The following is an 18145-nucleotide window of genomic DNA, read 5'->3' as shown; positions in this document are numbered from 1 at the left end:
GTTAACGACAACGAAACAGTTTTTGAACAAGATGCTGCTTGTTGACTGTAAGATGGTGTTAGTTTGACACAGTTCGCTGGGTTTGATGAGCCAAACACAACCACTTTAGATCACAGCCCCTCTGCAGGGTGCGAACCCTCCCACAGCCGGTGAGAAAATATCTGCCTTTTTTCCCTCCCGCGTTGAAACCGGAAGTGAACTTACAAGCACGCTCATTGGTCGGTTGTGGTTGGGCATATATGCTTGCGTATTTACTTTATTGAACCAATGGTTGGGCGAATAGCAACTCCGTAAAGTAAAAATATAAGTAGAATTAAGCTAGAATTCGAATGGTTACAATTGAATGGTTGTGAGATTGTAGTAGCTACCCACAGACATGCATGATGACAAGATGTCTTTGGTATTAGGTCTCTTCAGAGGATCCTTGGCATACAGCTGGAATGACTGTTTCAAATGAACAGTTACTTGAGACTCTGATGAGAATTATGAGGATTATCGCTTACATTATGAGGGAATGCCAGCCATGACGTTTTGGCCATGTGCTGAGTAACTCTGGGCTTAATTCAGGTGCCTCAGTGTTGAGGATCCCAGCAGGTCAAGAAGGCCAGAGAGACATCCACGTTTCACCTGGTTGTGACAGGTGGATAGATACTGCCAAGAGAGGTGGCTGGACCAGTTGTCTACCTGGATGGCTACCATCCATCAATCAAAGTTGTTCTGTAGTGTGATGGATGTGGTTAGGCATGGCACCAGCATATGCTCCCGTATCCGTCCGACCTGACCTGAAAAAAGGCATGTGTGCGTGTGTGTGTGTGTAGTGAGGGATAAGTGGCCCAATGTCCAAACTCTAGGTTTGTGATCTGGTCAACTCAGAGGCAAAACAATTATGTTAGGTTTGGTGAGTTGTTGAGATTGTTTTTTGCTGTGCCCCAAAAATACCCACAGCCATGGTGGCAGAAAATCCATCGCTCCGGAAAATAAAGACTGTGTTCCCAACTTCTTCCATGCGTCCTCTCGGCAGGGCCACTGATCTGAATAAAAAGGGATGGTATTGATAAGATTTTATTGATATGGATGCCATTATCGATTCCGCGTATCGATCCGATTCCTTGTTGATTCCCTTATCAATACCTCCTTTGAATTTTCTGTGTACTAAAAGTAGGCTTTACGGGTTTTCTATGTTAACAACATTCTGTTGAGTCTTAAAGTAAATAAATATGAAATTGGTCATTGGATCCTTGATCTCTGGACATAAATAGAAATAAAATAAATCTGTACATTTGTCACTGGATCCTTGATCTCTGGACATAAATAAAATCTCTACATGGTGGATCCTAGATCTCTGGACATCAATAGAAATAAACAAAATCTGTAGTTTTTGTCAAAAGCATTTACTACATACCTCTGAGCTGAGCTCAGCCGGCTGCGCTGCACGTCAGGATGTAATTCAAAAAACACGGGCGATGGCTTATTTTGGGAGAAAAAAATGTTTTGGTTTGTTGTCTGTATTGCAATGCTTGGAAAGAGGTGTCATTTGATTTAAATTGGTGGTTCGCTTTGAAGTTATTAATTCCGGCCGGACTCTAACTTGACTCGGCAGACATCAGTTCAGCGTTTGGAGCTGTGCGAATGGAACGGAGGACGATTCTCCTTTCTTGCTCGGAACAAGACAAGAGTCCAGTTAGTGACTTTAATCCGCACAAAAGTGACTCACAACTGACATTTTTAAATGGCTTTGAGAGGGGTTAAGAAACGGACTTGCCGCTTCTGAAAAGCAGCGAAGCAAAGAACCAACAAAGCAGTGGGTCGGAGCACTGCTTCGTTCCTTCAAGCTTCAAGAACAGTCACTGCAGAAACAGTTGATTACAGACCCGCTGCAGGGTCTGCAGTCAACATAGAGAAATGGTAGTTTTCCCGATAAACACTCTCAAAAACAACAGCCACTCTGAAGGACTGATAAGGGAATCGTTATGCGAAAAGGCTATTGATGTCGGTGGATATAATAATTTCTTAACGATTCTCGAAAAGAACCGGTTCTCGATACCCAACCCTATAAATGAATGTGGTAGGACAAATGTATTTATCCTGAAAGAGTTATAAATAATATTACTATTGTTCCCCTTACATCATACAATGTAGAAATCATCTTGTTTTCATTGAGGACCACAAGCAAACATTTCATGTTTTCTTTGCCCATTAAGTTTTTTTTTTTTAATGAAGTGGAAAGTAGTATTTGTCTTTCTTTTTTGGCTGATCTGAAAAACGAGCTAATCCATGGCTTAAAAACCATGTCCAAACCCTGGCTTTTGTAATCCATGACATCCCTAGTTAAGAAGATTTTATGTTTTTTGGAAAAGTTTTATGTTGCCTAACCCCAAGTCATGACAGCGTGATTTTCACAGGTAGTCTTTACTGTATTGTTAATTTTGTTAATGTATTGCTGCTTTGATGTTAAAAAACTTTCATAAAGTACATTTAGGAAAATTGGTGTCATATCTGTAGTCGCTTTTTGCTTATCACCTACAACCTGCACAGGGCTGTACGCTTAGCTTTTTCACGAGGAGCACAGGCGCTCCTAAATGAAAAAAATTAGGAGCACAGATAAAAATTTAGGAGCACTGTGAAATTTCTTGATACAATTTTATTATTAACGCAAAGACACATACTGTACAGAGAGTACCTTTTCCACACACACATGCACATTTTATATGATTCTATTGTTATTTATTTCATTGTTTTTTACTTTTCTATCGTTATTTACATCATTGCTTTTGTCCATTTCATTACTTTTTGCTGTGTATTTCTTGTATTAATTTAAACCCTCACACACACATAACATCCCGGTCCCACTTTTTATACTCAGGTCGCCTGCTACGCTTAGTTACATTCAACCAACGGTCCACAGCAGGATGTGGATCAAAGTCCTCTAAAGCTGGCCCCTCCAGGGTGATCCTGGATCCGCGAAGTGGCCAGCGTTATTTTTTACAATTATTATAGACGTTTTAAAGCTGTAAAACCCCTCACTACACACTTTATACACTTTTCTCAATCAGGCATGAACATTTTCTCACTTTTCTCTCGTGTGTAAACACTCTCAAAGTTAAAACCTGAGTAGAAAAATAAGACCAACCTGTTTTCAGGCCCAAACATTTGTTTGAGAAATAAAAATAGAACGTTTTCTTATAAATAATTATGATGGCTTTTAGAACTAACAAATTTTATTTTAACGATCAACGTACGAGGTTGGACACATAAGAAATTATTAATAGTGACTGACCAGTATTTCACAGTTCCTCTGATCGCGCCTCTTCGTCCTGGCGCCGCTGCGCTGTCACGTCTTTTCCCACTGACTCACACTTCGCTGCAGGTGTCTTTTTCCGAGTGTAGAACACAGTTATGGGTAGTTGTTGGCGCTCTTTTTTCTTCTGGGCAAGAAGATTCTTATAAACAGACACGCAGAACACAATGCGCGTGCTCTCCCTTCGCGGTGTCGCGGCCGGCTGCTTGATGAGGCCGCGGACCACAATGCACTGTAAAAAAAAAAAAGCATGCAAAATTGGACAAAAAAAAATCTGCGAAACAGCGAGGCCAAGAAAGGTGAACCGCGTTATAGCGAGGGACCACTGTATTTATTTTAGGAGCAAAATGCGAATGAAAGGGTTGAAATACATTCTCGCACACGTGCGCCTGTTTTTTTCCTCGCACAATCAAATTTTAGGCGCAATATGCGAGCAAAACGCTCGCACTGTACAGCCCTGCTGCACCAAGAGTGAATTCATAACTATAGACAGCAGTTCTGTTCACTTGTTTTATTTGTCCAGTTTGAACGTGTACATTTTGAAAATTATAGGCCCTCAGATCCTCAGCTTTGTATGTGGCAATGTGCAAGTGGCCCCTTGACATGGCCATGTTATGCTGTCTTTTAAAATTCTTACCATTTTACCTGTTCTTTGTCTTTCTCTTTCCATCCTCTATTCCCACCCCCGTTCATCCTTACTGCCATCGCCATTTCCAGCCCGTATAGGAAAGATGAAGAGGAGGAAGCCTGAGGAAGGGGGCCAGGTATGTCCGCTCTGCAGTGCCCCATTGGCTGGGAACGAGGAGGAGATGAGTAGACATGTGGAACAATGCCTGCTCCAGGTAGAAAATCTGGTCCCAAACTCTTCCTGCCACCAGTCAGGCAGACTGTTATCCTTTTTCTTCTTGTAGTGCTGGCCAGTCACTTCTTTACCTGTAGATACAAACCAATAGCATCTGTAGTTTTTTGAGACATAAACCTGTTTTCAGACTTTCTTTAGAGACTGGTATGCATTCATATCATATGGGAAGTAACGGTGACAGCAGCATGTTCACAGTCATAAACATGTCAATCAGAAGCATAAAATATAAACAGGTTTTAGTTGATCTCAGTCACTTTCAAAATCTGTTTTTCTTGCCAAGTGTGGCTTGCACATACGTATGTACTTTAAACCGGAGAATATTTATTGTTGACTACAGTGTAAACATTGTAATCAAACTCCTAATGCTTGCGTTGTCTACATTTTGCATTGACAACTGTTTTCAAATGGTAAACACATTAAGGGCCTGATTTACTAGGATCCCGTTTAAGGGAGTGATTAATGTGTGGGCTTTCCAAACTTTTGTACATTGTTGGTTGGTTGTGACCATTTTGTGAGTGATTAACTTAAAATGATTGCGCACATGACTATGAGTGGTAACGTGATCCAGACAGCAGTATGTAAATGAGTATTTTTGCATGTGTTAATGACAATAAATTGCAGCTATAAGAAAATTCCAAAAAAAAAGACAAACATACATGTTGTTTATTGAACATTTACCAAATCAAAAATGAATATGCATTGAAAGTGCTTCGTGATGGGAGGTCGCAATGTTTGACACAAGTCCAAATTCAGCACCACTCTCCCTAAAATGTCAGTTTAAGGTGCCAGTCTTCAAATGTGCATCCCTGTGATTGGGTGCATTTCACCCTGTTGTTAATATACTCTCTTCACTGTCACTTAATTGTAGAGGACATGATATAGAGTAAGAATCATGTGTGTTTTATAGTATGTACATGGTTCTTACTCTATAGTACTCTACTCTCCAGTATCTCTGGAGATGACATCTGGAGATGTCATCTGCTTCCCTGGAGATATGTGCAGAGGACTTTCTACTTGGTTTTCCATTTTATCGAAAGTGACACTACTGGCCTATGGATATTTTGTTTTGTTAAAAATAGGTCACACAATTTTAAAAAGGCTATAAAGTATTGTTTAATTGTGATGTTTTGTGTTAAAGAGGATTGAGTGAAAATAAAGAAATGCATATACAAACAGCTCATGGGAAATAACTTTGAATCAGATTTATACTTGACTGCACTGACTGTGCAACACTGGGTAAGTTAGCACCAACGTTTCAAACGTGCAAAATTGCTTTTAGTAGTTGGGCTTAGGGTTGGGTATCGAGAACCAGTTCTTTTCGAGTATCTTTAAGAAATGATTCGATCCACCGATATCAATAACCTTTTTGCTTAATGATTCCCTTATCGGTCCTTCAGAGCAGCCGTTGTTTTTGAGGGTGTTTGTCGGGAAAATGATCATTCCTCTACATTGATTACAGACCCTGCAGCGGGTCTGTAATCAATCGTTTCTGCAGCGCGACACCACTTTGAAGCATGAACCAGTGAAGCAATGCTTCGATCCACTAGCTCGTTGGTTCTTTGATTTACTGCTCTTCAGAAATGGCAAGTCCGTTTCTTAACCCCTCTCAAAGCCATTAAAATATCGTGAGTCACTTTTGTGTGGATTAAAGTCACTAACTGGTACTCATGTCTTGTTGCCATCAAGAAACGAGAATCGAGAATCGTTCTCCGTTCCGTTGGCACAACTCCAAACGCTGCGTGGCTCTCTACTGAGACAGAGTCTGGTCGGAATGAATAACTTCAAAACGAATTGCCGCTTTAAATAAAATGACACCTCTTACAGACGTTATAATACAGACAAGAAACTACAATTGACTAAAATGTTTTTTCCTCCCAAAATGAGATGTGCTGCATTCTTTATAAATTACATCCTGACGTGAAGCATAGCCAGCTGTAAGAGCTCAGCTCAGAGGTATAGAAAGACATTCATACCAATAATGTCTGAAAGGAAATGCTTTTGACAAAAACTACACATTTTGTTTATTTCTGTTCATGTCCAGAGATCAAGGATCCACCATGTAGAGTTTATTATGTCCAGAGTTTAAGGATCCAGTGACCAATTTCATATTTATTTACTTTAAGACTCAATAAAATGTTGTTCAGTTTCAATTCAATTTCAATTTAATCGGCTTATAAAGCGCCAAATCACAACAAAAGCCATCTCAAGGCGCCTCACATAGAACAGTTCAACATAAAAAATTAAAATAAATAAATAAAAATTAAAAATAATTCAAATACATAATTAAAAACAGAAGTAAAAGAATAAAACAGATAGAAAACCTGTAAAGCCTACTTTTCGTACACAAAAAATTCACAAGAGGTATCGATAAGGGAATCGATAAGGAATCAGATCGATAAGCGGAATCGATAATGGTATCAATATCGATAAAATCTTATCGAAACCCATCCCTAGTTGGGCCCAGAACCTCGGTTCCATCACCATTCTCTGGCTAAGGTGTTTTGATGATTGGTTTGACTTCTCAAGACATTTTGGGATGTTAGGGAGGGGGTGAAATAGCCCACAAGTTTTTCCCAAAAATCCTGGTACCATCTTGAAGAATGAAGTTTTGGACCAGAGCATCTAGAATCATGTATGAAGACACTTGTTCTGGTTAAAACAAAAAACAAAAGAAAAACTCTAGGATTCCAATTTTGACATCAGCTTGAAGTAGTGACATCAATTTAACCCAGAAATCTAAGATGGTCACAATCTGTTAGATCAGAAACCTAACTTTCAAACATAAATTTTTCAATATGCGCCAGTGCACATCTTGGATTTTGCCCTTTGGTTAAAAATGCTTGGATTTCTGTGAGGGGCCTGGGGCCAATACCCCCCCACCAAAATGAACAATATGCACAATTTTGTGTATTTGAAAAATGCAGTCCTCAGTGCCCACAGTTAGTAATCAGCATGCCCATTTTTTTGCGGGGGCTATTGTTTTTGCCCACATTTTTGCACAAGCAAACCTTTAGTAAATCAGGCCCTGAATCATTTATCCCATATGAGATGGTTGCATCAATTCCACTGGCATGTATTCCCTATATATGAACATACTCTTCTATAGCTTCTGTAGTTTAGAGAAAGTACACCATTGAATGTTCTGGTTGTAGCTCAAACAAAGAATTATGACCAGTAATATCTGTTTTTGGTGCAGTCTGGTGGTGGTTCTGTTTATTGATCTCCTTCAGAAGACGTTTATGAGGTTGTTTTTAAGAAAAATGAAATGTGATGCTCATTTATTTGCTAAACACTGAGCCATTGTTCTGCTATACCACTACTACATATGAGCAGAACTGTGTTTTATCACACCTCCACTAAAAATGTTATTTTTAACCCACTTAGGTTTAAAACAATGCACAAAGGTGAAATTGATCAAAATAAGACTGTCCATAAGCTATGCAACATGAGGTGGTGGATTCTGACAATGCTATTAAACAATTGTACATGATGTTATTGTTGTCTAGCCATTGGTAAAGCTGCCAACCCGTACCTATTTTTACGACTTTTCTGATCACCCTTCCTAAGAGTAACATCTTCAAATAACGATGATTACAGTGCTTTCAAGCTTTCATGTAACAACTCCACAATGAATCGCTTCATGCAGCTATTAATGTAATGTTTACTCTAGGGATGTGAATCTCATCACTGACAACGATTCGATATGCATCTCGATACACTACCAGCGATACGATACATCTTGCGATACATGACTATACATGGCGATACGGTGCGATACGATTCACCCCTGTTCCCGATTCGATGCGATTTGATATGTATTTGGTGGCGATTCAATTCCTCACAATGCGATACGATGCGATTTGGTGCAGTACGATGATATTCAACATGATGCAAAAAAAATATACGAAAAATTTAAATAGAAAATAAGAAACTCCAATTCAGTATGGTACTATGGTATTGTTCTTGTGATTCTACTAGAGGCAGAGGACTTGTTTTACTCCTTATAAGCTACAAATTTACCAGATTCAACATTAAGTAACAGGAATCGGTTTCCTTTCCTCATATTTGGAACTTCTTTAATCACGCTGTCAAACAGTACAGTAAACAATAAGACAACATCAATTTCAATGAGTAACTTAAAGTGACACTTTCAATAGTGCATTGTCCATATTCCTGTCTGCCAGACAGATACTAATATGGACTCTTCAGCAGGCAGACCAAAAAAATAGAAATAAGATTTTTATGAAAAATACAAGTAAAAATAACCTTTCACAATTAGGTCTTTTACACTTGCTTGTGCAAAGATGCAAACTATTATTTGGCAGTCATAGCTGCTGTAAACGGACCACTCTCACTGAGTGTCTGACCCTCACTGTCTATAAGACAAACAAAAGAATCAAATAAAATATATTTATCTGTAAATGCCATTCTCACTGCTAACACCTAATTTGGTGGTTTATTTCATGTGGCTTTTTTTCAGGGTTTTTTTTCAGGAATATTAGTTGGTCCACATGTTCAGGAAGAATCAGACTGCACTCCGCTGTCACAATATCACCTGCTGTGCTGAACACTCGTTCAGAGTGAACACTTGTTGCAGGGATGGACAAGTAGCTCCTGGACAATTTTGAAAGCAGTGGAAGATCCACTTGTTCTTTCCACCACTGCAACACATTGCCATTCAGAACTAAACTATCCCTCCCCTGTATTTTGCTATTTCCTCCTTAGCTCTCTCCCTCATAGTCTTTTTTGGTGCTCTAGGACTGAGGAAACCTCCAAACATCTGGTCCAAGGCTGACTTCTTCTTGGGAGACTCAGGGTCACCTTCTAGGGTAGACACGACAAAACAAGACAAAAGAAGAGACATGAGTAACAATATATCTACAATAATATCACGCCCATTGTCAAATCAACACACTATTATAAAGTATAGTTAAGTTACAATGTGTCTACAAAAATATCACATCCCGTTTTCAAATCAACGCACTAGTTATGCTATAAGTCCCAACTCCCAAGCAAAACAAACCTGTCTCCTCTTCTTCCATCTCCTCCTCCACTTCATTTTCCTCTTCTGTGGCATCTCCCATCACCTTCTGGTTCAGCTGCTTGGCTCTGTTAGTGTGGTGTCCTCCTCTGCCTGATGTAATTATTGCTATATTAATAGTATTACTAATAATACTAAGTAATATCACTATTATTAGTATTATATTAATACTTTACAATGTGAGTGTGATGTCTGTGTCAAATAACTATAACATATTTCTACAACCTAAAACAAAAAGCGTTAAGTGAAAAAAAATAGAGTGAGACAGAGACACTAATTACAATATACTGAGCATATTCTATTTCTTACCATATTCTCCAGTTCTGCAGTTATCCCCAGGAATATCATCTCTCTCATAGTGTTGTCATCATCCAGGAATTCCAGGTCTTTGAAGCGGGGATCAAGTGCTGAGGCAGTGTTGAGGAGGTCTTGGATATACAACCCCTGGCAAAAATTATGGAATCTCCGGCCTCGGAAGATATTCATTCAGTTGTTTAATTTTGTAGAAAAAAAGCAGATCACAGACATGACACAAAACTAAAGTCATTTCAAATGGCAACTTTCTGGCTTTAAGAAACACTATAAGAAATCAAGAAAAAAATATTATGGCAGTCAGTAACGGTTACTTTTTTAGACCAAGCAGAGGAAAAAAATATGGAATCACTCAATTCTGAGGAAAAAATTATGGAATCACCCTGTAAATTTTCATCCCAAAACTAACACCTGCATCATATCAGATCTGCTCGTTGACATTGACCCTGTGCCATGACATTGACCCTATGTGTCTTTTTGCAAGGAATGTTTTCGCAGTGTTTGCTCTATGGCAAGATGCATTATCATCTTGAAAAATGATTTCATCATCCCCAAACATCCTTTCAATTGTCCAAAATATCAACGTAAACTTGTGCATTTATTGATGATGTAATGACAGCCTTCTCCCCAGTGCCTTTACCTGACATGCAGCCCCATATCATCAATGACTGTGGAAATTTACATGTTCTCTTCAGGCAGTCATCTTTATAAATTTCATTGGAACGGCACCAAACAAAAGTTCCAGCATCATCACCTTGCCCAATGCAGATTCGAGATTCATCACTGAATATGACTTTCACCCAGTCATCCACAGTCCACGATTGCTTTTCCTTAGCCCATTGTAACCTTGATTTTTTTCTGTTTAGGTGTTAATGATGGCTTTCGTTTAGCTTTTCTGTATGTAAATCCCATTTCCTTTAGGTGGTTTCTTACAGTTCGGTCACAGACGTTGACTCCAGTTTCCTCCGATTCGTTCCTCATTTGTTTTGTTGTGCATTTTTCGATTTTTGAGACATATTGCTTTAAGTTTTCTGTCTTGACGCTTTGATGTCTTCCTTGGTCTACCAGTATGTTTGCCTTTAACAACTTTCTCATGTTGTTTGTATTTGGTCCAGAGTTTAGACACAGCTGACTGTGAACAACCAACATCTTTTGCAACATTGCATGATGATTTACCCTCTTTTAAGAGTTTGATAATCCTCTCCTTTGTTTCAATTGACATCTCTCGTGTTGGAGCCATGATTCATGTCAGTCCACTTGGTGCAACAGCTCTCCAAGGTGTGATCACTCCTTTTTAGATGCAGACTAACGAGCAGATCTGATTTGATGCAGGTGTTAGTTTTGGGGATGAAAATTTACAGGGTGATTCCATAATTATTTCCTCAGAATTGAGTGATTCCATATTTTTTTCCTCTGCTTGGTCTAAAAAAGTAACCATTACTGACTGCCACAATCTTTTTTCCTTGATTTCTTATAGTGTTTCTTAAAGCCAGAAAGTTGCCATTTGAAATGACTTTAGTTTTGTGTCATGTCTGTGATCTGCTTTTTTTCTACAAAATTAAACAACTGAATGAACATCCTCCGAGGCCGGTGATTCCATAATTTTTGCCAGGGGTTGTAGGTGTAATGGGATTCAAAGTCCTGTCTGAATTTCTCCTTCATCTCAATGACTGGTGGATCACTGTCATCTGGCTGAAAAACCACCCTCAGTTTGGCCAGTATTGGGGCAATGAGGAGCTTGGTTGCCAATTTGAAGGGGGTCATCAGTTTAACAATTTCTGGAATCAGTGTCATCTCATCCTCTGTGAGGCAAGGTGGGCCTTCTCCGCGGGTTGGCTTGACTTTCCTTGCTGCCAGTGCCACAGCAGGCTGCTGTTCCCAAAAACGATCCAACATCTCCATGGAACTATTCCAAACATCATGCACTAGTTTGTGGCGTTTCAGGTTCAAGCTGGTGTGCTGGTCATAGAGAGCATCACATGCTTTGGAGCTTTTGTGAAAAAACGTGACCACCTTCCTTATTTTCATCAGGAGATTTGACACTGTGCTCACCTTCAGAGCTTTTTGCGAGGACAGATTAAGTGTGTGTGCAATGCATCGCACATGCGGCTTAATTTGTGCACCTGTTCCAGCCAGTATCATATTTCGAGCATTGTCCATGACCAACATAGGATTCTTATCGCCAATATTCCACTCGCGGCAAACATCACGCAGTATTTCTGCCAGATTTATTCCTGTGTGGACCTCGTGGAACACTCTGGACTGTAGAACAACATTTTGCATTTCCCACTCCTCATTAATATGGTGTGCTGTCACTGTGCTGTATGAGTCCTCGTTTTCTACAACACTATAAGGCTGGATGTCTTTACAAATGAAGTAGGAGATGGTGTCAGTTATGGCTTTAGCACAGGTAGAGGTTGCTGCCAGAGTACCGCCTTGGCAAAAGTAATTTGAGATACTTTTCTCACCAGTGCTGCTGGAGCTCGGTTTACAATCTGTCTCAGAGGAATCCGAGTTAGGGAGACCAGCGGCGGCCGTATCGACGCCGTGCTTTCTCTTCAAGTGAGTCCCTAAATTTGTCGTACTGCCAGTGTACGGTTTAACAGTGCGGCATTCTTTACAAATGACCTGTGACTTGTCGAGTTTTCCATCTTTTTTAAAAAAGCCAAAGTATTTCCAAACGCCTGATTTAAATGTTCTCGGTGCATCGAAAATTTCCTCCGAGAGCTTGCTGCTGTTGTCGCGGGGCTCCATGTTTGTTAGAACTACTTTCAGGCTTCTGTCCGTGATGCATTCAAGGTGCATCGGAAAAAAATTCGATGCAAGCAGGCAGCGAGCGATCCATCCGTGATTTAACCCATCAAATGAATCGATGCACACTGAATGAATCGATGCACTCGCATCGTGCACGTTTGTATCTAGATACTGATTCATATCGATTCATCTCCACATCCCTAGTTTACTCACAGCAGTTGATCAGTTTAGCATGATACAGGCAACTGAAACTGTTACTGGGGTTACATCACAAGGGGTGAAAAACCTGGTGAAGAAACCTGTGCCGAATCAATACATGGGAGCACCAAAAAAATAAATGAATGAAAACAATTGCTGTGTGAGGATAACAAAAGTGAATAATAAAAGTGACTGGTTAAATTTCTTCCAAGTCTTTAATTTGTGTGGGCCCTGATATAGCTGATAAAAATGAAATAAACCAGAGTACGAAAAATACAAGGCAGATTCGTAACCATTTTGATCCAGATTCAGGATGTCTCGTCGGGATCCAATTTTAACATTGACATTACTCTGACACATGCCTAATTCAACATGAAATTAAAGCAATTTAAACACGTTCACCACAAAAGATTCCTTGATGGTGTATGAAGCTGAAAGAGTGCAACTGCAAAAGTGGTCCTACTGCTCTGCAAGGTGTATTTGTAAATATATATGTAATAACTAATGAGAGGGAGGCACCGTAACATCGCTACCATTAATGCTGCAGACAAGATTAAATTACTGAAACTTACCTATTATGGTCTTTATTTGTTGCCATTAGGTTATCTTTTCCATGTTCAGTGATTGTGACAGATATTTGTTTGGTGTCTTCTGGTCACCAAGTTAGCCTTTTCTCACTAGAAAGAGTTAATTAGCACTGGCTGTAACCAGTGGAATTTCCAGGTTCAGAGTCTGTCCCTCTCCATGTGAATCAGAGTCCACCCTCACACAACACACCCAGTCATCATTTCAAAGTAATCCACATAAAAATGCACATCCAATTCCAAATGTAGGCCAAGGAGACACCCACTTTTCATCTGGTGGTAAAAGAAATTGTTCTTTTAGAGCGAGGGGATACACAGGTTGTCTGACTGGGTGCTTGCCATCCAGGACCCAAGACAATTCCATTGCGAGACTCACCATTGACATTAATCAGATTAGTCAGTGTGGATTGTCAGCACGCACAGAGCACTTTGGCAACCGAAGAATCAAATGGCAAAGTTTTGTCAACCAGAATCATATCCAAAATGAGTTGGAGTGTTAATGACATCGAACACTTGCTCTAATTGACCCTCTGACTGAACACTAGATTTTTGTGTACAAATTTTGCTATTTTAAAGTAGTCATTTCTGTGGTATATTACAACATTAGTTCATTTCATCGCTGGTGAGCTGAAGCAGGAAGGACGCGTGGTTGTGTGTGGCTTGAAGTTCATGCTGCATTCGATGGAAACAGTGAATTTGGTATTTCAGGCTGACAACTGGGCAAAATGCACATGTTGTTGATTAAAGCTGGGCTTATATTGTGTGAGTTTTGGCCCCTTTTCAGCCGATTTTTCACTCGTGCGAGAATTTTTTGGATCGCGCAGAGTTTCAGCTTAATCGCGCGTCCTGCATCGTGTAGTATACATGGAGTAACAAGCTGCGTTTAACCTCTCAAGACCACCTGCCGATCGGCAATCATATGGTCGGATGAAAATCAAACCTGTTTGATATTCTGGTTGGCCGTCATGAGGGTATCCCGCTGCTGAAGCGCTACAAGCATTTCTCACACTGTGCATGTGCAAACACCGGAGAGAGCAAAAGCAGTGATCATCTCTTTGGGAAAGCAGCTTCTGTTTTCTTTTTTCCCCATTATTCTTCAACTCATTTAAGTCTTGTATTTTTTTTTTCTTTGATGTCTCCCATCGAGAGTTTTTGTAAACATAAGAAATAGTTTAAAAAAAAGAAAAAAGCTTTTGTTTATGTTTTCCTTCTGGAAACACGAGTCTGCCATGCGGTTTTTGAACGTACAATGGGCCTCATGTATCAACGTTGCGCACTTGTGGCGTAAATTTACGGTGTAAATTTGAAGTACACCAAAGTTGCCGTGACATGTATCAAGCAGTGCGCACCTGCCCATTTCCAGCATACGCCTGACGTGACCTTGATAAATGCGGCGGGTGAAAACAATCGTAATTCTAATAAACACGCCCATAAATATTCAGACTCCTCTTCAGACACACCCTCATTTTACGACTTGGAAGCCAGGAAGACGGCAAAGAAAAAGAACTCCACCAATCACGACGTGTGCCAATAGAGCGTCAGAAGTGGCCGTCTTATTAATTGTTTTGTAGTATAATCAAAAAAGTGTTACAGTGGTCCCTCGTTTATCGCGGGAGTTACGTTCTAAAAATAGCCCGTAATACGCGAAACCGCAACGTAGTCAGCGTTATTTTTTTACAATTATTATAGACCTTTTAAAGCTGTAAAACCCCTGTAAAACCACTTTATACACTTTTCTCAGTCAGGCATGAACATTTTCTCACTTTTCTCTCGTCTGTAAACACTCTCAAAGTTCAAACCTTAGTAGAAAAATAAGACCAAATTGTTTTCAGGCCCAAACATTTGTTTGAGAAATAAAAATAGAACGTTTTACTATAAATAATTATGATGGCTTTTAGAACTAACAAATTTAATTTTAACGATCAACGTACGAGGTTGGACACATAAGAAATTATTAATAGTGACTGACTAGTATTTCACAGTTCCTCTGATAGCGCCTCTTCGTCCTGACGCCGCGCCTTTTTCCACTCACACCTCGCTGCAGGTGTCTGTTTCCGAGTGACAAACACAGTTATGAGTAGTTGTTGGCGCTTTTTTTTCTTCTGGGTGAGAAGATTCTTATAAACAGACACGTTATGGTACAGAGAAGTACGTTAGGGTAGTGCAGGACATGTACAAGAATAGTGTGACAGCAGTGAGATGCGCAGTCGGAATGACAGACTCATTCAAGGTGGAGGTGGGATTACACCAAGGATCAGCTCTGAGTCCTTTCTTGTTTGCAGTGGTGATGGACAGGTTGACAGATGAGATCAGACAGGAGTCCCCATGGACTATGATGTTTGCAGATGACATTGTGATCTGTAGTGAGAGTAGAGAGCAAGTTGAGTCTAGTCTGGAGAAGTGGAGATATGCTTTGGAGAGAAGGGGAATGAAAGTCAGTAGAAGCAAGACTAGGGGAATGAAAGTCAGTAGAAGCAAGACTGAGTACATGTGCGTGAATGGGAGGGAGCCCAGTGGAATAGTGCAGTTACAAGGAGTAGAAGTGGTGAAAGTAGATGAGTTTAAATATTTGGGGTCAACTGTTCAAAGTAATGGAGAGTGTGGTAGAGAGGTGAAGAAGAGAGTGCAGGCAGGGTGGAGTGGGTGGAGAAAGGTGGCAGGAGTGATTTGTGACCGAAGAATATCAGCAAGAGTGAAGGGGAAAGTTTACAAAACAGTAGTGAGACCAGCTATGTTGTATGGTTTAGAGACAGTGGCACTAACAAAAAGACAGGTGGCAGAGCTGAAGATGTTGAGATTCTCTTTGGGAGTGACAAGAATGGACAAGATTAGGAATGAACATATCAGAGGGACAGCTCAGGTGGGACAGTTTGGAGACAAAGTCAGAGAGGCGAGATTGAGATGGTTTGGACATGTGCAGAGGAGGGACCCAGGGTATATAGGGAGAAGGATGCTGAGGATGGAGCCACCAGGCAGGAGGAGAAGAGGGAGACCAAAGATGAGGTTCATGGATGTGCTGAGAGAGGACATGCAGGTGGTTGGTGTGACAGAGGAAGATACAGAGGACAGGGTGAGATGGAAACGATTGATCTGCTGTGGCGACCCCTAACGGGAACAGCCAAAAGACAAAGAAGAAGAGACACACAGAACACTGTAAAAAAAAAAAGGCATGCAAAATTGGACTAAAAACTCAGCAAAAAGGCGAGGCCGCGAAAGGTGAACCTCGTTATAGCGAGGGACCACTGTATTCTCTTTTCACATGTCAATAATTCTTGACATGTGGATATTTGCTCGCTCAATTAATAAGACACGCCTAATTTTTCAGTTTTCTTTATTTTTAAAATGTATTTCTTTATTTATTTTATTGTAACAAACGAATGGAGAAAACAAAACCTAATTGCAGCACGGGTGAAGGGAATGAGAACACTACAGTTGTAATTATCAATTTCATTGTCTAAAACGATCACACCACATAAAGTTGAGCTCAGCGCTGCTCTGGCTCCAGGCTCTGGAGAAAAAGGCGAGCAGCGCTTTCTTTGCGGTCAGCGCTGTGGCCACGGATCATGCTCGATAGACCAGCAATCCCGCAAAAGCGGGATTTGTATTGATTATTATGTAGTATAATCAGGAAAGTGTTATTTATGTAACATATGCATTGATTTGTATAATGGCACTGTTTATCATGTTGACAATTTTCATTTTTATGTGGATTCCAGCGCTGGTTCATTTTGGTGTATAATTTACGCCACCTCTCGACCTGGTGTATATTTTCAGTGCAGCGTACGCCAACGACCACATTGATAAATGCCAAGTAGCGCAGCCGTTTTGGCGTACACCCCATATACGCTCAAATATCGCTGTACACACGTTGATACATGAGGCTCATTGTGAGCAGTCAGATCGCATCAGAGCATCAGGCTGTATAGTGTGAGAACATAAATCGTGCGCTCTGACCTTTTACACCCTGCGGTTTTGTTGCACAGTTTGAGTGGAGCTGTGTACAACGATTGAAAATATCGTACAGTGTTTGCCCAGCTTAAGCTACGATACAATGTTAAGTCTTCCCACTGACTCATTTTGACAAGTAAAATAAGTAAAAACATTGTAACTGCAACAAAGGTTAATACTGACAAGTGAAAAGTCGGCCTATATGAGTGATGTCTTGCCTGTTCAGCAAAGCATTTGTGTGAAATATCACCAGATTTTGCTCCAAGTTGTTACTAACAACATCTCTGGTTACCAGTGTTTACTAGTTGTGTGTGTTGCTTGCTTTTTCCCAGATATTTTTTTACTTCATACCCCAGAGGAGGAGTGAAGTATTCTTCTTGACCGGGACACTAGCCCAAGTGTGTGTGTGTGTGTGTGTGTGTGTGTGTGTGTGTGTGTGTGTGTGTGTGTGTGTAAGACAGGCGGACATTAATCAATACTAATACAATAATACAATAACATGCTTTTGGAGGGCGGTATGCATTTTCAGAGGCCTGACGTCCATGCTGTCGCCCAAAATGACAGGTATTCAACTCGGGCGCATGACAAATGCATGTTACTTGCATTATTATCACTTACTGAGATACACAACATGTGGAATCACATTAACAATATTTAATGTCATTCCAAAACACACGACACCCAAGCAAACTCGTACATAAAAAGTTGGCTCACTTTCACTTTTGTCGTGTCAGCTGGCACGCGCTGCTCTCCAAATTCGCCAGCGCGCCCTCATCAAGCTGCCTGCTTTGGCTGCTGTTCATTGTCGTACTATCCATGAGAAAATCATCCGAAATATCCATATTGGGACCAACACATGCTTCTCGCCTTTTCATCTTTTCCTCTGCGGACAGTTCTTGGTCTGCACGCTATGATGTCATCAGTTTAAGCACAGCGGGCATGTACGAGGGCTGTCCGTAAAGTATAGGTCCTTTTTATTTTTTCAAAAACTATATGGATTTCATTCATATGTTTTTACGTCAGACATGCTTGAACCCTCGTGCGCATGCGTGAGTTTTTCCACGCCTGTCGGTGACGTCATTCGCCTGTGAGCACTCCTTGTGGGAGGAGTCGTCCAGCCCCTCGTCGGAATTCCTTTGTCTGAGAAG

General features: G+C 40.5%; 1 protein-coding gene and 1 long non-coding RNA gene across 4 annotated transcripts in view; one reads left to right on the top strand and one right to left on the bottom strand.

Annotated features, from left to right (window-relative positions):
- Positions 1-18145, top strand: part of rnf220a (ring finger protein 220a) — a 507503-nt gene that overhangs the window by 429943 nt on the left and 59415 nt on the right. For 2 of the 3 annotated variants that reach the window (XM_034183509.1, XM_034183511.1), the window contains exon 7: positions 4016-4140. In XM_034183509.1, the coding sequence (XP_034039400.1) occupies positions 4016-4140 (125 nt within the window). The remainder of the gene's footprint in view (positions 1-4015; positions 4141-18145) is intronic. The other variant, XM_034183510.1, reaches the window with a different exon arrangement.
- Positions 4265-4584, bottom strand: LOC117522127. The gene is made up of 2 exons (XR_004564147.1): positions 4540-4584; positions 4265-4463 (listed from the first exon to the last, which is right to left on the bottom strand). It is a non-coding gene; the product is annotated as an uncharacterized LOC117522127 (long non-coding RNA).

This window comes from Thalassophryne amazonica, chromosome 12 (genome assembly GCF_902500255.1).
Source record: "Thalassophryne amazonica chromosome 12, fThaAma1.1, whole genome shotgun sequence".
In the NCBI taxonomy this organism is placed as follows: Eukaryota; Metazoa; Chordata; class Actinopteri; order Batrachoidiformes; family Batrachoididae; genus Thalassophryne; species Thalassophryne amazonica.
The sequence above is the reverse complement of the archived record's forward strand: the minus strand, read 5'-3'. Positions and strand labels throughout refer to the sequence as shown.